Consider the following 26,108-nt stretch of genomic DNA (forward strand, 5'->3'; position numbering starts at 1 on the left):
TTGTTTTGATATATTTTATTGTTAACATGGTAGACCTATGTACTTGTAACACTGTATCACTCTGGTTAAAACATAAACTAAATTTTAATAAATGGATATTTATTTTGAACACATTCTTTCCCACCATTCCAGCTGCCAAAATTCCTTGTGCAGGCTACCATCCTGATGCTTCTGTCACCACCATTGCTAAGGTCTCTTATGCTGTCCTGTTAATGACTTCAGTCAGAGAACTCTTTCAGAATCATGTCTCTTGCTTCAAAACTCAGCAAAGTTTCCCAGTTGCAGACAGTTTCTGTTGTCTCCCAGTATGCAGTGTCCCAGTTGAAATGTGGGAGGGATGACTAGCTTTCTCTTCTGGAACCTGAGAGGTAGGCGTATGAAGAGAAATCTGAAGAGCAGAGGTAAAGACAAGCATCATCAGGTAAAAGCAGAGAGAGCCAGTGATCTGAGAACTAATGTGAACTCAGGTGAAAGATGACGGGAGGAGGGCCCTGGCACTGCAAGGGTTACCCATCCTCGTGTTTTCACTACAAACCAAACAGAATATCTCTTTAAAATAAAAAGTAGAAAAAAATATCACTGTCATTTGTCCTCCACACAAAAGCCCAAAATTGGAGGGTAGGGCAACCAAGTTTTCACTCAACTGGAAGAAAACAAAACCACTCAGCATGACAGAAATGTTTCCTACTGGGTCTAGAATTCCAGATGGGGGCTGGGGGTACTAAGTCCCAGGGACACAGTGCCTGAGCAGGACTGAGGTAGACTCAGCACAGTACTCTAGACCCTATTAGTGCTAAGCAAGTAAGTATTGAATGATACATACTAACCACAATACCAAGGACAAGGGCATAGAGCCTCTGAAGATGGCAACAGAAGGCTAAGGATGCAGTAAGAGAAAACCACTTTTGTGTGCCACATCAGCAATGTCAGAATTTGAAGCTTGTGCATGGAGTTTTTTGACCTTAACAATAAACTTTGAAACTAAAGGGCTACCAGAAAGAAAGGCATGCCGAAAACCCTTTTCTGATGTCCTACATAAGATAACAAACAAGATAAGCTTGTTTGTTTGTTTTGTTTTGTTTTTCGAGACAGGATTTCTCTGTGTAGCTCTGGCTGTCCTGTAACTCACTCTGTAGGCCAGGCTGGCCGCGAACTCAAATCCACCTGCCGCTGCCTCCCAAGCACTGGGATTAAAGGCGTGGGCCACCACCGCCCGGCAGATAATCGGCTTTTATTAGTACTTTTTAGACAATAAAAATGTGCACTTCCAAGAAGCAGTCTTGCACAAGTTAGACTCTGATGTCATCCACTGAAACTATCAAGTAATGAATTAAAGGGTGATAGAGGAATTAACAAAAGTTGAATTGAAAGGTCAAAGGTGTAGAGACACAGTTGGTGTATAACTTAGTGGTAGTAAACCCCCCTCCAAATTCATTATTAGCATTCTGTCTAAACTCCACTCCCACAGTTAGTTATGCTCCTCCCCACAGTTACATGGCAACAGCCAGGTAGGCCTGGCCCACTATAAGAGGGGCTACTTGCCCCCTCCTCCCTCTCTGGATCTCTTGCTTGCCTGCCTCTCTTACCCTCCCCTCCTCCACATGTTCATGGCCCGCCTCTACTTCTCTGCTCTCCTCCCCTCTCAACTCCCCTCCCCATCCCCTGAATAAACTATTCTATACTCTACTGTCTCTTGTGGCTGGTCCCCCAGGGGAAGCGATACCTTGACATGGGCCCGCTGAGAGAGACATCCCCTTTCCCCCATACCTCACCACCTCCACAGAACATACACTATTTTTATAAACACATCAGTAACTACCATGACACTATTCCTGACAGCATATAAAATGGCTTAGCAAGTAAAAGCACCTGTTGCCAACTATGAGTCTCATCCCCAGGACTCGGTGGAACCAGTACCATCCACTGGCCCATATGCATACCCACAAATAAGTAGAATTATCAGCATCTTATTGACAAAGGATGCTTCCATTCAGAATAAAATACTATCTCTACTTTGCAGCCAGATTTGATTCTCTGGATCCACATGAGGGGAGGAAAGAACTAACTTTACAGATTATCATCTGACCTTCATGTTCATGTGCCCACAGATCCTATACACACTAACAAGTCGAATAAGGTGGTGCACACCTTTAATTCCAGTACCTGGGCAGAGGCAGGCAAAACTGCCGGGCCCACACAGTGTAATTCTTGTCTCAATAAATAAGTACTAAGGGCTGGAGAGATGGCTTCATGGTTTGCACTTGCAGAGGTCCTGCAGAGAACCCTGTCAGTCTCCAGTACCCACATGGCAGGTAGCAAACTCCAGGGACTAGAGACCCTCTTCTGGCCTCTGAGGGTTCATGTACACGTATGGTGCACATAAACGTGCAGGCAAATACATGTAAATGAAGGAAAAATTATAAAAAACCTGAACATTTAGAGAACATTAAAGAGGATAAATTGATAAATAGACAGCACTAGGCATATCACATTGCTGAGATGCAGTCTTTCCTAGTTTGGTACATGATGGCTAGTGCTTTTACCCAGCTGAACTGTCATCAGCCCTCCTTCCTGAATCTTAAGAATCCTCTCTCCAGCAGTGTTCCACTCTGTGTAACAGTTACTGTGGGTGGCTCCTTCTTTCTTTGCACTCAACCATCTTCCCTGTTCTTCCTTGAGAGCTAGACACTTCCTTCTTTACAGTGGTGGAGAGCAGCCTTAGCCTCAGAATGACCACAAAGTTTGGCCCTTGTGTATGGTGCTAGGGAAGAGAGGAATCACTCACCGATTGTCACTGAAGGCAAGGATCCAGAAGCCAGCTGCCTTACTGACCAGCACAGGCATGTGTACTATGACCCAGATTGCTTAAGCAGGTTATTCCCATGTGGGATGATCTCATTTTTCATATTTCCAAGTGGGGTAGATGACTCAATTCTCTGTAAGCATGAGATCTTGATTCTCAGTTATGATATAGAATAAAGATGAGTTGGGCCAAACTTCCCTGTTAGTGTTTATTTGCAACAGAGAACAATCTAGAGCCTTGGCATGCGTTAGCACTAAGCTACATCACCAGCCCTTAAGTGTTAATATTAGTATCATTGAATTATGAAATCTTTGTAAATGTAGTAAAAAAAAAAAAAAAAAGTAGATTCTTAGGAACTTTTTTATAACTTGGGGCCAGAGATGTAGCTCAGTTGCTACAGTGCTTGCCTAGCGTTCATGAAGTCCTGAATTTCAAGAGCTAGTACCTCATAAACTGGGCATGCTAGCAATACTGTGATTCTGTCATTCAGGAGGATCAAGAGTTTAAGGTCATCTTCAGTTAGCAGCCAGTTGAAGGCCAGCCTGTCTCCAATTTTAAGAAAAAAAGGCAGAGGAATGGCTCAGTGGGTAAGATTGTTTACTAGCAAGTCTAATGACCTGAATTGGAAGTGATTCCCAGGACTCATGTGATGGACAGAGAAAACCAACTCTGACCTTGTCCCCTGACCTCCACACTCTTCACAGCATTCTGTGCCCACACATGGAAACAATAGATAAATAAATGCAATTAAAAGTATTTTATTTTTGTGGGCTGGAGAGATGGCTCAGCGGTTAAGAGCACTGACTGCTGAATTCAATTCCCAGCAACCACATGGTGGCTCACAACAATCTGTAATGAGAATTGATACCCTCTTCTGGCGTATCTGAAGACAGCAACAGTGTGTACTCATCATATATATATATATATATATAAAATAAATAAAAGCTTTTTTGCGTGTGTGAATGCTTTGCTTGCATATATTTATGTGTTCCACATTCATGCCTGGAGGCCAGAAAAGAGCATCAGATCCTCTGCAACTGGAGTTAGACAGTTGTGAGCTTCCATATAAGTGCTAGAAATGGAGTCCTCTGAAAAAGCAACACATAAGTACTCTAAAACTGCTCAGCTATTTTTTTTTCATCCCTCCCCCATATTGTTATTTATTTGACAATTGAACCATGTGGTCTGGACTAGCCTGAACTCACAGGAATCTCTATTTGCTTCTGTCTTGAGAGTGTTGGGATTATAGGCTTATGCCATCATGCCTGGCCATTTTAACAGATTATATTTGTGTTTCAGTGACAAATGTGTATTTAAATAATTTAGACTCATGATTTTAGAGTTGTAACCTTAAGCTATAATAATACATTATATTTCATTCAGGCCCTGAACAGAGCTTGGTGGTAGAGCAGTTGCCTAACATGGGCTAGGCCCTGGATTCGTCCTCCACACACAAAAGAAGTAAATGAATAACCAACCAACCTTATTCCATTTTGGCCAGAACCTATTTTTAGCAATTTAACAAATTATCAAACACAAAGAGACATCTGATACATGGTCTCTAGAAAATACTGGACTAGATCCCGTTCAGTAAAGAATGACCCCAAAATGTTGCCATGGTAAAAGTGGGAGCAGCCGCAGTGTTGCTTTGTTGACATTGTTGCAAACAAAACAAATATATGCTTTGAGAATTAGTTTGTCTGTTGAGTGTATTAAGTACTCTAAGAGCTCTAAGGCTCTAAGAGCTAATTTTCCTAAAATGAGTAAAGGACATGATTAGACAAAGGAAGACGGAGAGAAGGGAACCTGGTTTAGCCCACTCCATTCAAGAAGCTCACTTTGTGGAAACAAACAGAACCTGAGCTGTTGGAGCCCAGCCACTATGAATTAATTCATAGCTTAAGAGGTGTAGAAAAGTAAAAGACCTTCAGACTGAAAAATGTTCTTATAGTGCATGGAAGTATGGTGTCTTAGCTCCAAAAGAAATATTTCTGTATTAAACTCAGTCTGAGCTTCATGTGCTCGACAAGTGCTCTGCCGTTGTGCCACAGCCTAGAAATGGGATCAAGGAATTGATCATTATAACATGGGAGATTAGGAATAACATTTTAAAATAATTTTAGATTTCATTAGTTGAAATTAAGGAAGAGTTAAATTTGAAAATTTCTAAGTTTATTAAATAATAGTTTTAAAAATAGAAGTAATTTCAGAGTAATGTTTTTTGCTCATGAAAATTTCCCAGGAGACTTCTTTAATTGTGGAAGTCAGTCTGTCTCTCTGTCTCTCTGTCTCTGTCTCTGTCTCTCTCTGTCTCTGTCTGTCTGTCTGTCTGTCTGTCTGTCTTTCTGTCTATCTCTGTGCGTGTGTGTGTGTGTGTGTGTGTGTGTGTGTGTGTGTGTGTGTGTGTGTGTAAATGTCTTTGCATGAGCCAGAGAACAACTTCAGGAATGCCCATCCCCATCCTTTGGCCTGACTAGACTTTACTGGACTGGCTGGCTAGGGATCCTCTGGAAATACTCTTTAGAAAAGAGTCTTGAAGTAAAAGTGTGACCCATGGAATCTGAGCTAGAGAGAAGGTATATGGAACCAGGAGGAGCCAAAACTTTTCGAAGGAAAACAAAAACAGAAGCACTGAGCTGGAGGCTTTAGAAGCTAATCAAACAACTAGACTCGTGAGAGCATCCTCACTGGGGATCTGGGAGGTTAGGTAATCTTTGGGGATGATTTATCTGAGGGATAGACCCTAAGGTGTCACTCAGCTTGAATGTGTGAGTGTGCGTCGTTAGAAACACCGTAGGCGAGGAGGAGCTCAAAGACCTGATCAGCTCTGTAGTATTTTGATCAAAGGATCAGTGCTTCGCACAAGTTAGTGAAGGTTCAGTGCCCCATCTCCTTGAACGGCCACTTTTCCCCGGAGATATACCCACTAAACTACAAAAGCCAGGTATGACCGGTCCTTGGTAAGCAAAAGTCTGCGCATAAGCGTGGAGCTTGGCAGTGTCCAGCCTCGTGGATTCAGTATTTTCTTTTCTTTTCTTTTCTTTTTCTTTTTTTTTTTTTTTTTTTTTTTTGAGACAGGGTTTCTCTGTGTAGACCTGGCTGTCCTGGCACTCACTTTGTAGACCAGGCTGGCCTCGAACTCAGAAATCCGCCTGCCTCTGCCTCCCAAGTGCTGGGATTAAAGGCGTGCGCCACCACCGCCCGGCAATATTTTATTTTCATAACTATTTCACGAATAAAAGCAAAAGCAGTGGCAAAACTGTGACCCAGCACGCATGCGCATACAGCGGCTTCCCAGAGCCCGGCCTCCACACTGAAGCTTTGCGCTGTCAAACCGCATGCGCGCGCCCTAGCCCCGCCCAACCCCAAAACGCTGGTCACGTGGGGGCGTGGCTGTCTGCGCGCCTGCGCGCCGCAGGCCGACGGCGTCTATCCTGCCCCGGCCGATCTGGGGTTAGGTCGCGGTGGGAGCCGCGCCTCAGGCTCCGCCGCCAGCCGGGGCTCGGGCTGGGGCCCGGGCCCCCGGGGATGGCCCTCCGGCCCTCAAAGGGCGACGGCTCTGCCGGCCGCTGGGACCGCGGCGCAGGGAAGGCAGGTACGGAGGACGGCGGGCTGGGGCGACCAGTGAGGGCCGCGCAGCGCCCGGGACCTGAGGGGGGCGGCGGCGGATGAGGAAGAGCCGGGCCTCACCCAGGCCGCCGCCAGCCACGTCCGCAGAGCCGATCGCCCGCGCTGGGCCGCTGCCCAAGCTCCGGCCTCCACTCTGCACTCATGACCCTAAAATTCCCCTCTGCACGTGCACACGCAAACTCAAGGAAAGTCGCCACTGTCCAATTCCAGAAACTCTGGTCCGTGAGCTCTCTACCTCCCACTTCCTCCCTGTTTAGCTACTTTCTTGCCCTTTCCTGGGCCACCTATGTTAGTGTTCAGTTGTGCACAAAGCAGTGCTGTTTTTCCATACTCTTTCAGTCTAGCCCATTTCTGTGAAATCTTGGTTTTATTGTGCACGTGTTTTGGAATACATTTCCCGCATGGTATGCTAGTCGGTGAAAATTCCTGAACCAGGTGAGCTAATCCAATTCCTGTCCTCTGACAGGTGATGCGCATATTAGAACCGACCCTGTTACCCGCCCATATCTTGTTTTCTGTTATTTCTCTTTTCTCATCTGATGCCACAATTAAGGCTCGGTCTGTGAGCTACTTTCCTGAGCTCTTTGGTATTTTTAACACCCTTTGCTGGTGTCTGTGTCACATCTGTCTTTATGGCATAATAGCCAGTGTCCCAAGTGACATGAGTCTTGTGACCTGTTGCAGTGCAGCTGTGTCTTGGTTGCAAAAACCACGGGCCCTTCAGCTTGTCCGGATGGAAAGGAAATTCAAAGGATCTTTCTTAGTTTAGATTGGTTTTAAATATATTGGAAAATTGGTGACCAAATTACCAATTGTAAGAGCCCTTCTTTGTAGAATTCGTGGTGGATTGGTTTGATCTGTTTTTCTCCGTTTTTTCTGTAAATATTCATCTTTGAAGGGGGCAGGAAATATTAGAAGATCGACCAATCGACCGAGCTATATGGCCAGGGACCTTTTGCAGTTACTTTCGGGCAGGATCTTGATAACTTAACCTGGAAGTTTCCATCTTCCTGCCTCAGTCCATCTTTATGTTAGTACTTAATTCTTTATGAAGTACTTAGTTCTTCTTGTTTGGTTATGTTTTATAGAAATGAATTAGTACTATGAAAGACAAAGGGCACTTGGCTACATTTTCTTTTAACAGGAATTTTACAACGAATATAATATTTTGTGGTTCACTTTCCATGTCTTAAATACAGACACGATGACTTTTTTTGGTTTGTTTGTTTGCTTGTCACGACAGTGTCTCACTGTGTAGCCCTGGCTGTTCTTGACCTCTGGCCTCTCACTGGGGGACCTGCCTGCCTCTTCTGCCTCTGCATGCATCACCATCACCTGACCCTTTATTTACTTATTCTAATGTTTCTTTTGAAATTAGGTCTTGTGGAACCCAGGCTGGCCTTGAACTTACTTTGTAGCAGAGAGTTGCTTTGTCTGCCTCCACCCTAGTGTTAGGTGCAGTGGTACATTGCCACACCAGTTGGTGCTCTTATTTTTCTTGTCTATGTTGTTCCAGTGTATGTGCTGTGGGAGCAAGCACAGTGCTAATGTTTTTTGGAAACATGGTCTTAATATGTAGCCTTGACTGGCCTGGAGCTCCTAATATAAACCAGACCGGCCTCAAGAGAGTGTTACTGCTTTAAACAGTCTTTAACCAGAAGTTAGATTGGATTTTAAAATGCTAACATTTCCCTAGAAGCATTATAACCCAAACCAAAATAATATTTCTATAAAACGTTAGCACCACCTAGACATAGTAGCCCATGCTTTTAATCCCAGTACACAGGAGACAGAGGCAGGCAGGGTCTGCAAAGTGAGTTCAAGCTACACAGTCAGACCCTGTGTGAGAAACAAAAGTAGTGACTAGGGTTGTACCTCAGCAGTCAGTCACCTGCTCATATGATGTGAGGCCTGTGGGTTATTCTCTAGTACCAGGGAGGGAGAAGAGAAAGGTCTGCTTCGATGGCCTTTATTAAAATAAGCATGTTAAGGCCAGGGGTTAGGTCAGGACTGGCACACACTGATTTGTCATGTGCAAGGCCCTAAGCTCCAACCTCAGTGCCATGAAAAAGTTATTGACGAGCAGGAGAAAGGGGTGCCATTATCGTTCTTCTCTTTTGTTGACTTTGTTATTTTTCAGGCATCTGGGGTTTATTTATAGACATTGTTATATTTTGTAAAAGTTCTAGGACAATCATTTTATTTATCATGGTGATGATAGCCAAGTCCTCATCCACAGAGGAATTTGGAAGCGATCAGCTTTGGCGTATATCATGCACCCTCTTATGTGAAGTGGTTAGAATTTACCTTAAAATAAAACTGATAGCAGACATGCATTTTAATCTTTTCTGGAATACCCCAGGGATAACTGCGACTTTTCTCTTTGTAGGAGAAATTAGTTGTTAGTGGTGACCTTGATGCTCTGTTGTGTAGGCTGGCCATTGGCTTCCCCGTATAGTTTATATGACTAGCTCACTTGAGTTCTCTGACTTGTTTTCTCTCTGTATTACAATGATATGCTACACAATGGGCCCTAGACAGTATGTGTAGGGATGGCATATGTAGGAATGACTTCATCTGCCATTAAGCTTTAAGCTTGTGACTGAGTGAGTAAATGTGGAGGTCAGAGGACAGCGTCCATGAGTCATTCTTGTGAGATCTGGGGATGGAACTTGGGTTATCTGGCTTGTATGCAAGCACCTTCACACACTGAGCAGTCTTACTGGCCCTGCCAGCTTCACCTACTGGGAAGTAAGGTTACAGAAGGCAGTGTCCCAAAGTGGCCAGACAGCACTCCCAATCCAATTCGTGCACCCTCTTCAGGGAAGCACCCAGAGCTGTAAGGAAAGCTAGAAAATCTACAAACTTGTACAGTATTCCATAGTGAGCCAGGCACCCAGTAGTGGGGGCGGGGGGTGGGGGGGGAGTAATGCCACTTACTATGGAACAACTTTCTCCAGAAGAGCAGAAACTATACTAAATAATTTATTCTACCACACATATACTTACTTCCTGAGTTCTATAGAATCAAAATTGAGAGAGTTGACCAGGCTCAATGGGCACATTTTTAATCCCCCCAAATCAGGAGGCAGAGGCAGGCAGAACTCTTGAGAGGCCAGCTGGGACTAATGAGACCCTGTCTCAAAAAGAACAGCCAGGCATGGAATACCATGCCTTTGATCTCAGGACTCAGGAGGCAGGGTTTGAGTCTAGCCTGGTTTACAGAGCAAGTTCCAGGACAGTCAGGATTGCGTAGAGAGACCTGTTTTACAAAACAAAAACAAACAAAAAACAATAAAAAGCTGAGAACATCAGGGAGAAGTCCAGAATTTGATAACTCGAAGCTTTGTCTTTGCCCAGATCTCATGGGTCTACAGGAGATTGCAAACTGTGTTTGCTGAATAGCTTGCTGGGAAAGCTATTAGAATGGGCAGAAATGAGGTTGTTTTCATACTCTTAGTGAAGGGTCAACAAAACTTGGAAATGTTTGCTTCCCTCAGGCAGTCTTGGGACTGTCACCTTCGTGCCCTTTCCTGTAGTGTGAAGGTGGAAGAGTACTTAGTGCAGAACTTCACATGCACTACTTATATTTTACTCACTGTTGGAACTAATTCAGTTCCTGCTCAGTTTCCTGATAAGCCTGTGCTGTTGAGGACATAAAGCATACATAGGTCCTGTGGTGGGTAGGGTACTTGTGTAGTGTGCTAGGCTCTGAGTTCATCCCCAGCACTGCAAGAAAAAAATTCCCACCCTTCTCGATCCTCTTGGCAGGCATGCAGCCTTGTCTTCAAAGATGTAGCCCTGCAGAGAAAGCCCAGACTGTCTGCAGGAAGAACCAGCCTGAAAGTTAGGCTCCCCCACTTCAGTCATAATTTCTGTTCTCTATGTGTCTGATCTTTCCTCTGTGTCTTGGTCATGGTGTTTTGCTTACATAACAGATCTTTGCTCACATCCTTTTCTCTACCAGGAATGCTTTGCCTTTGACACACTCTTCCTTTGGCAAAGTTTTCAGTGGGGTTCAGTATCAATTTCTGGATCAGCCTTTCCTCATTACCTTAGAAATAGTCTTTCCTTTGGGTCTTCATCATCCTCAGGGTTCTTTAATACCCTGTGTAATAATGTGTCCCTTCCTGCTCTGAGCTTCCCAGGAGCTTCCAGGGAGTCATTGTTCATCTTCACCTTAGTGCTTGGTACACACTCAATGATGGACTACTAAGTAGGTGGGAGGGACGGAGGGTACAGCTGAGGCAGGTCTTTGACATCTCAGAAACATTTGGCTGGGGAGGTCCTTTACTAAGGGAAGAGCCTGAATTTTTATATTTCTAGGTAAAGTAGGCATTTAATTTAACATCTAACCTGAGCCAGTCTTAAGAGTAAAGAGAACAGTTTGAATTTACTCTGAGCAGTTATACTCAGAGGCTAGCCACACCAAGAAGACTCAGATACTGGTCCTCCTCTGTGTTACTAGGGACTGTAACAACAGTCTAACAAGAGAGCAAGTTTACCTAGGCCAAACATCACTTGTTGTCTTTCTGTGTGACTTGAAGTTGCATGTGTCTCCAAAGCTCTGTTTGTGTGGCTCACATAGATAAGTCACCAGGACTCTTAACTCCAGTTTGTTTTTCACCTTTGTCATGAGCACAGTTGTAGACTGTTCTCTCAGATAGAACATTGCTGATCCCAGCACTTGGGAGGCAAAGGCAGGTGGATTTCTGAGTTCAAGGCCAGCCTGGTCTACAGAGTGAGTTCCAGGACAGCCAGGACTACACAGAGAAACCCTTTCTCCAAAAAAAACCAAAAAAACAAAAAAAAAAAAACAAAAAACAAAAAAAAAAGTTGAGCTGGGCATGGTGAGGCAAGCAGGCAGGTCTCTGCATTTGAGGTCACCCAGGGCTACACAGGAGAAACTGTCTCAAAGCACCCTCAGCTGCCCACCAAATAAAATGTCGTTTGTTGTTGTTGTTTTGTTTGTTTGTTTGTTTTCAAGACAGGGTTTCTCTGTGTAGCCCTGGCTGTCCTGGAACTCACTCTGTAGACCAGGCTGGCCTCGAACTCAGAAATCCGCCTGCCTCTGCCTCCCAAGTGCTGGGATTAAAGGCGTGCACCACCACTGCCCGGCTGCTGTTGTTTTTTGAAATACAACTTTATACCCCAGGTTGACCTTGAATATGCTATATAGAAGAAAGAGGCTGGCTTTGAACTTGTGAAAATTCTGAGTCTGCCTCCCAAGTGCTGGGAATAAAGGCATGCTCCATTGTGCTTGGCTTCTAAAAGAATAATTTCAGTATTATAAATTGGCTGTAAATAAGACTCTTACATATGAATGTGAGCTGCTTTGTGGCTGGGATGTAGCTCAGTTGGAAGAGTGCTAAGAAGCCTTGGATTCAATCCACTGTGCTGCATAAAATAAGGCCTGGGATCATGTTGGGAGCCGACTTTTAGCAGAAAGCAGCTATCAGCTTTGCAGCCATCTTGAGCCATATACCCTGACATGAGACTTGGATTACAATAGCCTACAACAGCTCAGCACACTCTGATAACATCTTACTTTAGATACCCAGGACTTTCCTTGGGTGTGTGAGATTAAAGGTGTGTGACTTAAAGGTGTGACTTAGAGATCAGATTTAGAGACAAGACCTAAGGGCATGACTTAAAGGCGTGACCAAAAGGCATGGCTTAGAAGTGAGACACATAAAAGGCGAGAGGCAGACAAGAGAGTAGAGAATAATTTGGAGTAACAGAGATTCAGACACTAGGAGTAGAAGTAGACATTAGACACTCGAAAGAGAACAACAGGAGTACAACTAGGAACTAGAAGGAGTACAACTAGGAACTAGGGACTCAAGACTTGGGACTTAGACTAGGAAGAGAGACTGAAGAATAAGTGGGATTGAATCACACTCTGTCTGGTCTCCATTCTTCGAGTCCGTCCTCACTCTCTCTCTTGCTGAACCCTGACAGGAGCGGCAGCTTGGGCCGGGAAACAGTGGCTGCCAAGCGTGGAGTGGAGAGGGCTGCAAAATTTTAGGCCTCCCAAAGTGGGGCAGCTCGGGCCTCAACATTTTTGGCACCCAACGTGGGGCTAGTGTGGTTCTCAACAGGATCACAGACCCCTAATCAAAACACTTGGGGAGCAGAGGCAGGAGGCTCAGAAATTCATGGTCTCATTGTTGGCTACAGACAGAGCAAAAGATTGGTACTGGAATGATTGTTCAGGAGTTAAAAGCCTTACTGCTCTTACGCAGAGGCTTGGATTCAGTTCCCAGCATACAGATGGCTGCTCACAGACACCTATAGGGGATCTAAAAGTTTTCAGACTCCACTGGCCCCAGTCTTTCCATAGGTGGTCCTACAGACATGCAGGCAAAAAACAAATATACAAAAAAGAAAAATAAATCTTTTAAAATATTTTTTAAAAATCTGTAAGATACTTAACATACTACTTTCTGGTTGCCAGTGATGAATGGAGCTTTAAAAAAAAGATTTATTTTTATTTTATGTGTTTGAGTGTTTCATATGATTTTGTTAAATGTAATGTTGAGGATGTCTTGAATTAAACTTGGGACCTCACACACAAAAGTGCTGTGCTGCTAGGACACATTGAATTACATTTTTTTTTTTCAGTATAAACAAATACATTTTTTTCTGGCCTGGTGGTGGTGGCACATGCCTTTAGGCCCAGTACTTAGGAGGCAGAGGTAGGTGGATCTCTATGAGTTCACTGCCAGCCTGCTCTACAAAGCAAGTTCCAGAATAGCCAGGCAGGGCTGCACAGAGAAACCCTGTCTCAAAATAAAAATAAATAAATAAAAGTTTTTTTTTCTTCAGTGTTAAGGGTTAAACCCAAGACCTTTGGTATGCTTGGCAGGTCCTGTACCACTTCACCAGCCTGAGAAAACCACTTAGATTGAGAGATCTATGCTTTTTGAAATGGGAACAGAAAAGCATTGACAGTAGCTGGTACTTACTGATAATTCCTAAAGCTGTCATTCCTTGTTACTTACATGGGGTATGGCCAAAGTATTTTACACATGTGCTAAATATGTGTAGGGTCTGTAAGAATCAAGCGTGAAGGCCAATGCCACCTAAGAGAAGGTACCTCAGACCAAGTTAGGAGATGGGGACTCTGAGCAGAAAAGTATACGTGCTAATAAGTGTGTGCGTCATTTTGTGCCACACACTTTGTTTGTTTGTTTGTTTGTTTCTCCAGACTTTAATGCCAAAAGGAAAAAGAAGGTGGCGGAGATACACCAGGCTCTGAACAGTGATCCCATCGATGTGGCTGCTCTCCGAAGAATGGCTATCAGTGAGGGAGGGCTCCTGACTGATGAGATCAGGTGCCAAGTCTGGCCTAAGCTCCTCAATGTCAACCCCAGTGAGCCACCGCCTGTGTCAAGTAAGAGAGCAGATCCTGAGGTGGGGAGTGTCAACTAGGGACTGAAATATTGTCTAGCTAGCGGAGTTTATTTAGGGGGGAAAAAAAGGAATTCTTTTATGTGGCTGGGAAAATGGCTCAGAGGACCTGGGTTCAGTTCCCAGCACATTTAAGGTGGCTTACAACCATTTGTAACTCCAGTTCCAGGAGATTCAATGTCCTCTTCTGGCCTCTGACAGCACTAGAGAGAGAAGTACTTGGAGTTCCAGTAGTAAGCTGTTGATTAATGACTTTGTAAGCCATATAGTGACAGGAGACCTGGGAAAGCACTGAGAAAAATGCTCAGAGCATCAGCTCTGCTGCCCACCCCACCACCTCTGTCACCCTGTTCATGTGGCAGTGGACTGTGTGTCAGGTGTTCTGAGACTTGTCTGTCATTTGTCAAATCCTGGTGCCCCTGGTGTGTGCCACATGCTGGATGTGATTAAAATGATTCATGTGCTAAAGGTTTGATGATATAGTGCACAGTGATGCTGGATTGCTACGTGTTGCACTTGTTATGGATATTTGAGACTGGTTGCCTCAGAGCAGTGGGCTTTGTGTTAGGGAGAGTCAGGTGCTTTGCCCTGGGAAGTCATTCTTCTCTCATATTCCAAACTGCACGACTGATACTAACATGAAGAAAGTGGGTGTGGGTGTGGATTGGGGGTGGGTATGTAAGTCTTACTCAGGTTCCTCTGATAGCTTTCTGTGTGGGTTGTGAGGAAAATCAACTTACACAGCACTTGGCTTGGGATAAGGAAAATACATTCTTGTATCTGTAAGCTACCTCTCCATCACAGATGATAAGAACATTTGCTTAACTTGTACAAGGTTCAGTCCTAGTCTGCACAATGCTGTGGTGACACATGCCTGTGATCCTAGTACTGGGATCGTAGCACAGGAGAATCTGTCGTTTTAGGTCACACCTTTAATTCCTGTACCCAGGAGTCAGAGAGAGAGGCAGGTAGATCTCTGAGTTCAAGGACAGCCAGGGCTATATAGAGAAAGCCTGTCTGAAAAAAGAAAGAAAGGTAAAAAGAAAAAGAAAAAAGTAAAGGGGGGAAAGGCTCAAGATCAGGGCTGGAGAGATGGCTCAGTGGCTTATAGCACTGGCTGCTCTTCCCCATGATCCAGGTTCAAGTCTCAGCATTCACCTGCAGGTAACAAACCTCTGTAACTCCATTTCCAGTTCCAGGGGATCTGACAGCCTCTTCTTATATGCAGTGTACAGATACGTGAGTAAGCAAGACACCCAGTCACCTGAAATAGAAAGAAATCCTTTTTTGATTTTGTTTTGCTTTATGCGATAGGGTTTTACTGTGTAGTCCTGCCTGTCCTGGAACTTGCATTGTAGACCAGGCTGGTCTTGAACTTACAGAAATCTGACTGTCTCTGCCACTTGAGCATTGGAATTAAAAGTGTGCACCATCACTGCCAGGCCAAAACTAAATCTTAAAAATCAAAAAAGTGTTCAAGGTCATCCTTGATGGGTGATAACCAGGAATGGAGGGGTTTTACTTTTAAGGTGCAGTGTGTTTTTTTTTTTTTTTTTCAGTTGTCCTTTTTTTTTTCCCTGAGTGCTCTGCTGCATGTACACCTGCATGCCAGAAGAGGGCATCAGATGCCCTTATAGATGGTTGTGAGCCACCATGTGGTTGCTGGGAATTGAATTCAGGACCTCTGGTAGTGCAGCCAGTGCTCTTAACCACTGAACCATCTCTCCAGCTCCCTGTGAGTTTTTTGTTGTTGGTTTTGTTGTTGTTGTTTTGCTTATTTTATTTACATTTTAAATATCCCCCTTCCCAGTTTCCCCTCCACAATCCTCCATCCCCTCCCCTGTTGCCCCTGCTTCTATGAGGGTGCTTCCCCACATACCCACTCATCCTTCAGTATTCTAGCATTCCCCTACCTCGGGTCATCGAGCTTCCACAGGACCAAGGGCCTTCCCTCCCATTGATGCCAGATATGGCAGTCCTCTGCTACATGTACAGCCGGAGCTGTGGGTCCCTCTATGTGTACTCTTTGGTTGGTGGTTTAGTCCTTGGGGGCCCTGAGGGGTCTGGTTGGTTGATATTTTTGTTCTTCCTATGAGGTTGCAAACCCCTTCAGCTCCTTCAGTCCTTCCCCTAACTCCTCTGTTGGGGTCCCCATGCTCATTCCAGTGGTTGGCTGTAAGTGTCCCCATCTGTATTGGTCTGGCTCTGACAGAGCCTCTCAGGGGACAGCTATACCGGGCTCCTGTTAGTAAGTACTTCTTGGCATCAGTAATAGTGTCTGGGTTTGGTGTCTGCAGATAGAATAGATCCCATCTAGGTGGGGCAGTCTCTGGATGGCCTGTCCTTCAGTCTTTGCTCCACTCTTTGTCCTGGCATTTTCTTTTGACAGGAGGAATTCTGGATTAATATTTTTGAAGTGGGTAGGAGGCCCCATCCCTCAACTGGGGCCGTGCTTATCCTCTGGACATGGTCTCTACAGGTTCTCTCTCCCCTTTGTTGGGGATTTTGGCTCATGTCATCCCTGTTGGGTCCTGGGAACCTCTTGGGTCCCTGACATCTGGGACTTTCTAGTGACTATCCCCAGGTCCCCCTCCCCCACTGCCACATACCTCCGTTCAAATTCCTGACCCTCTGTACTTCCCCCATCTTCTCCCACACCTGATCCCCTGTGATGTTTTAATATGCAGTTGTTTGTTAGTATTTAGCAGCTCTACTCCAGAGCCACTCCCACTCCACATCCTCAGATGCTCAAGGCCCTATATAAGAGCTTCAGTGCTTGTGTGCTAAGCACACACTGTCACATTCCTCATTCTTGTCACTCCTCATGGTAACTGAGAGGTACACATGGGCAGGGACAGGTTCACTTTACAGATGTGGGCAGGTCCTTGTCAGGACAGTGGCAGGCCACAGTAGCCCAGACCTCTTGAGCTTTTGCCCCTCCTTCATTCTTCCTCACACTGCTCAGGACAGTCTCTTTCCTCTCTGTGTCATCAGACTTATATGAAACAGCTGTGTTTGGAACTTACCTGTGAAATGTGTCTTTACTGGTATTTTGTTTTCAGTGGCAGTGGGGATCAAATTCTGGGCCTAGGCAAGTCCACAACCACTAAACTGCTCCTTTTTTTGGTTTTTCATTCTCTTTTTAAATTTTTGGGGGGGATGAGGTCTTGCTGGTAGTCTAGGTGGGCTTCAAACCTGAGGCAATCCTCCTCCAACAGTCACCCAAGGACAGGGGTTATATTACAAGTGAGCCAGCTCAATACCTGATTGCGTAGCTGGGATTCTGTGTGTGCATGATGCTTAGATAAAGGGCTGGGATTCTATGTGTTAGATATCAAGGGATAATATCTTTTTTTTTTTTTTAAAGATTTATTTATTTTCTGTATGTGAGCACACTGTCACTGTCTTCAGACACATCAGAAGAGGGCATCAGATCCCATTACAGATGGCTGTAAGCCACCATGTAGTTGCTGGGAATTGAACTCAGGACCTCTGGAAGAACAGTCAGTGCTCTTTAACCGCTGAGCCATCTCTCCAGCCCCTAGGTGTTACATTTTTTAAGTCATGTTCTCTTGAGGAAAAGTCTGCTCTGTGTGTCCTTTAGCTCTCAACTATCATTTGAAGATGTGGTTTCTGTTACTCTTTGTTTGCTTTGTGGTGTTGGGTCTAAATTCTGGGCATTGAGCTTACTAGGTTAGCTCTCTGCAACTGAACATACTGAAAACCCAAGAAAAATGTACTTCTCTGGCTTCCCAGTCCTCTTTGCAATAACACCATGTCCCTCTTCCTCTGGTAGGGAAGGATCTTCGAGACATGAGCAAGGACTACCAGCAAGTGCTGCTGGACGTCAGGCGGTCTCTTCGGCGCTTCCCTCCTGGTGAGCAGACCTGACTTACCACATCTGGAGTGTGCGTTCAGTCCCTTCACACTTACCTTCCTGTATTGGTGCTTGCCAAGGTTGGGGGAGTTTCCCAGCAACCAGGGACACATATGCAGAACCCTGCTCTCAGGCATGAAAGGGGTGCCCTCACTGTTGAGTCCTTGTGGCCCAGAGGTGCCAAGTGAAAGAAGCTCTTGCATCCTCTCTTTTGTGTCCTGGAGGAACTTGTCCTGGATTGGGAGGGCCAGGGCTTGACTTTGGAGATTGGGTTGGTTTGGAATTGCTCCCTAATGGGAACTAGTAATGTCTTCATTGGTGAGTGTTGCCTTGCCTGTGATTACTGGGTTCCTTTTCCTGCATGCTTGCAGAGTATGTTCTGAAATTGTCCCTTGCACCCAGAACAAGGAAAATGACTGCTTTCTGTTTTCATAATGAAGGAAGCTGGGCAGCAAACCTCATCTGTATAATCTGGCTTTCTTCCCCTTGTACGTTTACCTTGACTTTTGAAGAGATGTGGGAACCTCTAACTCTGTTGCCACACCTAGCTGAAGCAAGCTTTGGTTGGGACATGTGTGTTACAGGCCTTCTGCCCTGCTTGGATCTTTGCTCCCTGTGGAGGTTCCTCAGGCTCCCACAGGCGGGGAGCCAGCCAGTCTTCTGGATAGGACACAACATAGCCCATGGCCCAGTCCCCTTTCCCACGCTGCAGGTCTAGTTGAGGGGGTTGATGTAGGGCAAGTGCCGCCCTGTTCTCCTTTGCATCCTTTATTGCTGTTGCTCCCTAAACTCAGAGATCCGCCTGCCACGGCCTCCTGAGAGCTGGAATTAAAGGGGGGTGGGATATGAATGCCACCCTTAATACCTTTATGTTACCAATCCGCGTTGATATTCCTGCACACAGGATCCTCCTTGGCATTTTAAACCCTTTCCGTTCATGGCCTCTGGATTAGCCTGACTAATCATAAACCAGAAATTCAAACAGGAAGTAGCTCTTTGTTCTCACTGCTTCATTGTTTCAGTTGTGCTTGGTTTGCTTTGTTACTGTTTTTTGTTTGTTTTCTTTCCAGCATACTTCTTTTGAGTGGTGGAATGAATAGGAGCAAGGAGTGACCTTTGCTTTTGCCTTGAACCTTTATTCAGTTCAATGTGGACCCTTACCTTGCTGTTTTCTCTCACAATACCTGCTTTTAACTGAAAGCTAAGCAAAGAGCACAAGAAAGCTGTACTGGGTAACATTCTTCTAAAATATTCATGAGATCAAGGCTTGACATCCTCCACCTCCCCTAAGTGCTCAGTCATTTTCAGTCATTACGGTTCAGACTTGGAACTCAGAGTTAACATCCTTGCCCATGAGCTCTCAGACTCCAGGCAGTTGAGACTGCTAGTTCACACTGGCCTGCTGTGTAGCATCCTGTGGGCATCTTTGTGAGCAGGCCACCCACCATCTGTCAGTTTTCCACAGGGGCACAGGTGGCACTCAGTGTGCAGCTCCTGGGCAATTTGTTTATTTTTCATGTGTCTTTTTCAGACTGGCTAAGCCAGGACTGCTGAGCGGTAAAGACCACATGCTCCTCAGTGGTCACTTTCTGTTTCATACACTAGCAAGAGTTGGCATTTTCTGGATCAATTTTTAGTAGAAGAATTGGAACAGATTATGGCAGCCTTCCAACCAGCAGCTTTGATTTCTTTAGTGCTGGGTTTGTTTTTTTGTTTTTGTTTTTTTTTTTAACTCCCTTAATAAGAACCTTGAGGTTCAAGTTCACTTTCAGATCCAGGGTGCCTTGTAGATGCAGAATTGGAACTGGCCAGCCTTCTTGTTTTTGGGTGCATGGACTGAGTATGGCCGTCTCCTCTGAGCTCTGGCATTAGGCAGAACAGGTTCATCAGTCTTCACCAAAACAGATGTGCCAGAAAGCACTGTGTTTACTGCTGTGACTTACTGGCCCTGCTTACAGCTGTGGCTACAAATTGAGACCACTTAGAATATGGGCTACAGCTTAGAGAAGAATACAACAATTTTAATTTTTATATAATTCCTTATATAATTTCATTCCATGAAGAAGGGCTACAAGTCTGCTGGTCCTGTAGAGTCACATTCTGCCACATTAATTGCCTGTTCCGATCCATGTGCACGTAGCTTTGTTTCTGAACTATTTAAACAGCCGTCGCAGCACCTTTTCTCCAACAGATCTAATCCATACAAAAATTCATCTTTCACCATTTCTCTATTTTTTATCAGAAATAATTTACTAATTATTTTTTTTATCAGAAAAAAGAAACACAGATTCTTGGATTTGCTGCTCAAACCTCTTTTGAGCCTTTTTTTTTTAATGTCCACAGTTCCTTTGTGTGCATGGCAAGCCAGTTAACTCTGTCATTTTCTGCTTTTGTCTGGTGTTTGCTCATGGTTTAGGGTCATGTCTCTGATGCTGGTGACAGGAGATCACTAAGTGCAGAGCTCATGTGGGCCTATGCTGTTTTTTCCTCATGATTGGCCGTGTTAACTGTAAGGTTTTAGTTAGGTGATTTTTCCAGAGCCCCTGCTGTGTGGCTTTTCCTGGGCTGAGTGTCATCAGCAATGTGTAGATTTTGCAAGGCAAGGCCAACTTGTTTGTAATTCACTGTTTGTCCCTGGACACTTTTCTCTGAAAAGTATTGCTGGCCTATTCTGTCGTTAGGCTCCTTTGCCAATGCAGATGCACCTCCTCTCCCCAGGCATGCCAGATGAGCAGAGAGAAGGGCTCCAGGAAGAGCTGATCGACATCATCCTCCTTGTCTTGGATCGCAACCCTCAGCTCCACTACTATCAGGGCTACCATGACATCGTGGTCACTTTTCTGCTGGTGGTGGGCGAGAGGCTGGCAACATCCCTGGTAGAAAAATTGTCTACCCACCACCTCAGGTACCTGTGCATCTGCTCCCATGCCACTCCATGTGCCAGCCCTAATCTCAGCATTGGACCTGACCACTTGCATTGACTGAATTGTCTTCCCATAGAGATTTCATGGATCCCACAATGGACAACACCAAGCACATCCTAAATTATCTGATGCCCATCATTGACCAAGTGAACCCAGAACTCCATGACTTCATGCAGAGGTGAGTCTACATTTGTGTGAACAAGACACATGGCTTGTGTGCCTTGCTTCTTGCTCTTTTGGCTTTCTGTTTGTTCACAGACCTAGCGTGTAGGGATGATAGCTCAGGGCTTTAGGAGCTTGCATTTGATGGGTACGTCATAAATTCTTAGAAGAGGAAAGGGAAAGCTACATGTGATGCCACATGCTTATGGTGAAGCACTTGGAAGGTAGAGACAGAAGGATCAAGAGTTCAAGGCCAGGTTCTAGAGATGGCTCAGTAGTTAGAGTTCAGTTATGACGACTGCCTATAACTCCAGCTCCAGGGAATTCAGCACCTTCCTGCACCTTCTTCTAGTTTCCCTAGGCACCTAAACACCATGCACACAGTAAAACACAGATACACATACATACGCAGAAAAGTAAAATTTTATTTTCCCGTAAGTTTTTATTTTTTGAGATGGGATCTCACTATGTAGTCTTGGCCATATTGAAACTCATATAAAGATCCTCTGCCTTCTCAGTGCCACCACACCCAGTGGTAAAAATAAATCTTTACCAAAAAATAATGCAAAGAATTCTAGGCCAGCCTTGGTTCTTTAATGACTTTGAAGCCAATCTGAGACACGTGGGGGTGGGGGTGGAGACAACAAGCTGGGCAATAGTGGTGTATGCCAGTGGCAGAACAGGCAGATCTTTTGAGTTTGAGGCCAGCCTGATCTAGATACTGAGTTCCAAGCCAGTCAAGGCTGCATAGTGAAACCCTGTTTCAAAAACAATAGCAACAACAACAACAAAAATTTTAAGTAAAAAACAGAAGGGGATAGAAGAATGGTTTAGAGGTTAAGAATCCTTGCTGCCCTTGCAGAAGACCTGAGTACAGCTCACAGCACCCAGATTAGGTGGCTCACAACTGTTCTTAACTGAAGTTCTAAAGTGTCCAGCACCCCTGGCCTGTGCACCCGCCTGTGTGGTATACATAAGCTCAGCACAGCCTCACACACACTTGATATTATTATAAAGATAATAAGTAAATCCTCTTTGTAAAGATTTACTTTCACGTGTATGTGTGCTTTGCCTCCGTGCCTGGTGCTCAAGGAGGAACCCACAGTGCTGCTCTCTGAGAGTGCCAGCTCCTTGTTCTCAGACGGAGGTTGGTTGGACATGAGGAAAGTACCCAGGAAGGTGACGCAGCACCCTACCAGTGTGCTCCTGCCCCCATCCTCAGAGTGCTTTTTTGGTTTAGTTTGATTTTGGTTTTGGGTTTTGGTTTTCGAGACAGGGTTTCTCTGTGCAGTCCTGTCTTTCCTGGAACTCAACTCTGTAGATAAGGCTGGCCTTGAACTCGGAGATCCATTTTCCTCTGCCTGCCACCCTCCCCCCTCAGGGAATATAGGAGTATACCATCACCACCTGGCTTCATGGTACATTTTTGAGGTTTTTTATTTTTTAAAGAAGATTCTAAGTTCTTAAGTGGTATAATTTCCCAAGAAAGAAGTATATTTTCTAAATACTTCTTCCTCATCAGCTCTTAAGAACAAAGAAAGTTTAGTGAAAGGGAAGGGATGAGCTGGCAGGACACCTAACATCTGATTTTCTTTGCTCCTAGTGCTGAGGTGGGGACCATCTTTGCCCTCAGCTGGCTTATCACCTGGTTTGGACATGTCTTGTTGGACTTCAGGCACGTTGTGAGGTTATACGACTTCTTCCTGGCCTGCCACCCACTCATGCCCATTTACTTTGCAGCTGTGGTAGGTATATACTGGGAGGCAGTGTCTCAGTTCACTGTTAACCCGTGGAGCTTGATCAGTGTTCTTGAAGGGGACAGTAGAGCCCAGGCTGGGGCCCATTCTCTAGTCTGAAAAGTTGAGGAAATGTTGTTAAGCAGCTATCCTCACTTTGAGACTTCAGACCCTTCAAAGCACCAGAGTGCCATGTGACTGTCAGTAACTCCTGACACCTCCTGGAACTCTAGCTAGTAGAAGTCGTTATGGTTCAGTGTGCCTGTCAGGCAGGCCTGGTGTTAAGACATAAAAGAGGAGTGGCTTGTGGAAGAGTGTGGGCCTCATGCCCAAGAGGGCTGAGTGGACATTGGCTCTTTAGCAGCTGTAAACATGAGCCCTGCTCTCTGTCAGGCTTTTCTGAGGCTCCTCAGAATCTCCTGGAGCCCTTTTCTTCTTCCTAAAAGAATTTCAGTTTATTTCAAGACTTGTCAGAGGGCTTAATGAGAATTGGGTAGTCTTTCACGTTATAGGTGGATTGGGACACAGCATTTGCCTAACCTTTGGGCTGAGCGTTGTCTGTATCTACGGGGTGTGTGCATGTGTGTGTTGGGGGAGGCGGGAGACAGACAGACAGACAACTGTCCAGTCTGGTATCTGATTCAAAGCCTGCCTTCACCAGATCGTGCTGTACCGGGAGCAGGAAGTCCTGGACTGTGACTGTGACATGGCCTCTGTCCACCACCTGTTGTCCCAGATCCCTCAGGACCTGCCCTATGAGACGCTCATCAGCAGAGCAGGAGACCTCTTTGTTCAGTTTCCCCCTTCTGAACTTGCAAGGGAGGCGGCTGCTCAGCAAGAGGCTGAGAGGTGAGGTGGGCGAGCTGCTGCTGCTGCTGCAGTGGGGCAGTTGGAAGTGAGACCATCCTGGAGTCAGCTTGTCTAGAGGGTATGGGGTTCCACACTGCCGCAGATTCTTCTCTGCAGACCATGTAGATCTTTACCAGAAGAGCATGCTGAGCAGTGGCTTGCTCAGGGTCTTCTGCCCCCTGTGCTACCTTCTGCTTCCTTCCACAGAACGGCAGCCTCTACTTTCAAAGATTTTGAGCTGGCATCGACTCAGCAGAGGCCAGACATGGTGCTGCGGCAGCGGTTTCGGGGACTTCTGAGGCCTGAGGCTCGAACAAAAGACGTCCTGACCAAACCAAGGACCAACCGCTTTGTGAAACTGGCAGTGATGGGTCTAACGGTGGCCCTTGGAGCAGCAGCACTGGCAGTGGTGAAGAGTGCCCTGGAGTGGGCCCCCAAGTTCCAGCTGCAGCTGTTCCCCTAAAGTCATCCAGCAGCCACTTCCTCACCCAGGGCACCAAGCTCTCCCCATTTCCAGAAAGAGGGTGAAGTTGCTGTGATTAAAGGGTTTCTGTCAGGGGGTGTTCTGTCTGCCACCCTTGGCAGCTTGTCTTTTGGCTTTGGTGGCTAGTGACACCGACCGGGCTTACCGGGCCTGAGTGCTCTCTGCACCTTTCCTCCTGTTGGAAGTGTCTTGGGAGCACCTGGCTACCCAACTCACTGCCTAGAAAGTTGGGCCCAGAGATGCCCTCCTTACAGCACCACGTGTCTTTGAGTATCTTTAGACAAAGCAGGCAGGATGGAATGAAATCGAGAGGAGAGAACTCTAGCCTGGGAGTCAGCTGGACCCTCTTAAAAGCGGCCCTATTAGCTGGTCAGAATCAGAGATAGACTTGAGCTGGGTTCTAATTGAATTTTTATGATCCCAGCCTAGAGCTCACATGCAGAGGAATGTTAATCACCAGGATAGTGTTGCCTGTGTCTCCCTGTTCTTTCTCTCTACAAGCCACACGACAAACCTACAAAGACTTTTTAATCCTGTTTTTATGATTGTGTACTACACCTCACATAGCAAGTACTCTTCACTTTAAAACAAACTACTCGTGTGTGTACATCTGTGTGTGTACAGGTGCCCACAGATGGAGGCCACAGGTGGGCTTCGGGGTTCCTGGAGCCTGATGTGGGTGCTGGGATCTGACTGCCAGGCCTCTGGTGAAGCAGCAGCCATGCTCTTAACTGCTGAGCCCTCTCTCCAGCCTCTTTCATAGTTCCTTCGTGAGAGAAGCTATCAGAGCATTGAGCTTCTACTGGGCTAACGTTTATTCTTTCCTTTTTTGGAGGGGAATGGAACCCAGGGCCTTTCACATGCAGAGCAAAGCAAAGCAAGTGTTCTACCACTGAGCAGACCCAGCTGGGTTTTTCTTTTTCTTTTTTTTTTTTTTTTAATTTTTGAGACAGGGTCTATGTAAATTATCCAGGCTGGCCTTGAACAGGATTGCACCTGAGATTTTCTCCCTGCTCAGTTTAGCCAAAGTTGTTTGTGAATACCCCCATACTCTACAGTGCCACTTGCTGTCTCTCTTTTTCTTATTTTCCTCTAATTACCCACCTTGGCCTGTCTTTGTGTTGATCTCAGCTGCTGGTCTCAGGCTGGGAATGGCCTTGGAAACTTGCCAGCACGTAGAAGGGTTTGGCAGGAACCCCACACCACCAGCCTCACTATACCTGGGCTCCTCCAGGAGAGGTGTACAGGATCCATGGGATCACTCGGTCTTCCTAGGATGGCTTTGTTAACAGTGAAGCCAGATGTGTTTTATAGTAACTGGCTTGAAAACAAAAGTGCCTTTTGCTGCTTTAGGGTGTGTAGTGGGGAGCTAGTTTCCTAATCTTTCCTGGGCACTCTTCTCCAGTCCTGCCATGTTCACACCCCACATGTGTCTCCTGCTCATCCCCTTGTCCCCTGTGCCCGTTGTATGCAGTGGGACACTCTGCATGCTGGGCAGCCACGAAGCCAGAGCATATAGGTGTCCAGGCTGAGTTACACAAAGCACTTTAAGTCAAGCTGGAGTGGTTAAGTCCTTCTCCACACAGGAGTCCTGCCTGGGGTGAGTAATTTACTGGGATTCATTCAGGACAAAGGATGATTCCAGAATCCAGAGTGATAAGGTGACAAATACTATCAGTCTACCATGGGAGCTTGTCATCTATGCCTCTAGCCTGCTTGAAGACTAACTAGGAAGCTTGCTGGCTGAGGGAGGGGCATGGGCTCAGGGTCCAAGCCACTATTCTTCATCCAAACAAGCAGGTGGCACTGGCTTGTGCTGACCTGAAGAGTGGTCTGTGCCCATAACAGGACTCCCCTAACACTGAGAAGAAAGCATTGTCAATTTACCTTCAGGTATTTACTTACTCTGTAAAAACTGTGTGTAGATGTTTTGTACAGAGCCCTGTATGAAATAAACGCCCTTATGTGATTCCTAATCACTTGTCTTTACATCATTACTGCTTGCCTGGATTTGGACCTGGTGAGTCACAGATACTTGGGGCCTGTGGTCTGTCAACCTTGCCTGGCAGCACAGTGAGCCTTTCCAGTTTCGTGTCACACACAGGTGTAATCGATTTAGGGCAAAAGTCCTGGTTCTAGCAGCCAGCAAGGGCTAAGCTAGCTACTTCCCTAGCGTGATAACCCAATTTAAGACATAAGTAGTGGGAAGCAATTTAGTCAGCACATGGAA

The 26,108-nt window shown here is 45.6% G+C and overlaps 1 protein-coding gene and 1 long non-coding RNA gene across 2 annotated transcripts; one reads left to right on the top strand and one right to left on the bottom strand.

Moving 5' to 3' along the window:
• LOC143441467 (uncharacterized) lies at positions 1–3,066 on the bottom strand. Its single transcript, XR_013108905.1, has 2 exons — positions 2,786–3,066; positions 1–388 (listed from the first exon to the last, which is right to left on the bottom strand). It is a non-coding gene; the product is annotated as an uncharacterized LOC143441467 (long non-coding RNA).
• Positions 3,067–6,187: 3,121 nt separating this feature from the next.
• Tbc1d20 (TBC1 domain family member 20) lies at positions 6,188–25,854 on the top strand. Its single transcript, XM_034495668.2, has 8 exons — positions 6,188–6,398; positions 13,644–13,829; positions 17,643–17,723; positions 20,442–20,628; positions 20,724–20,825; positions 22,413–22,554; positions 23,207–23,394; positions 23,602–25,854. Exons 1-8 carry the CDS (start codon positions 6,332–6,334, stop codon positions 23,855–23,857), a joined length of 1,209 nt encoding a protein of 402 aa, XP_034351559.1. The 5' UTR covers positions 6,188–6,331; the 3' UTR covers positions 23,858–25,854.
• Positions 25,855–26,108: the final 254 nt, after the last annotated feature.

The sequence above is a fragment of the Arvicanthis niloticus genome, chromosome 2 (assembly GCF_011762505.2).
Source record: "Arvicanthis niloticus isolate mArvNil1 chromosome 2, mArvNil1.pat.X, whole genome shotgun sequence".
Taxonomy (NCBI): domain Eukaryota; kingdom Metazoa; phylum Chordata; class Mammalia; order Rodentia; family Muridae; genus Arvicanthis; species Arvicanthis niloticus.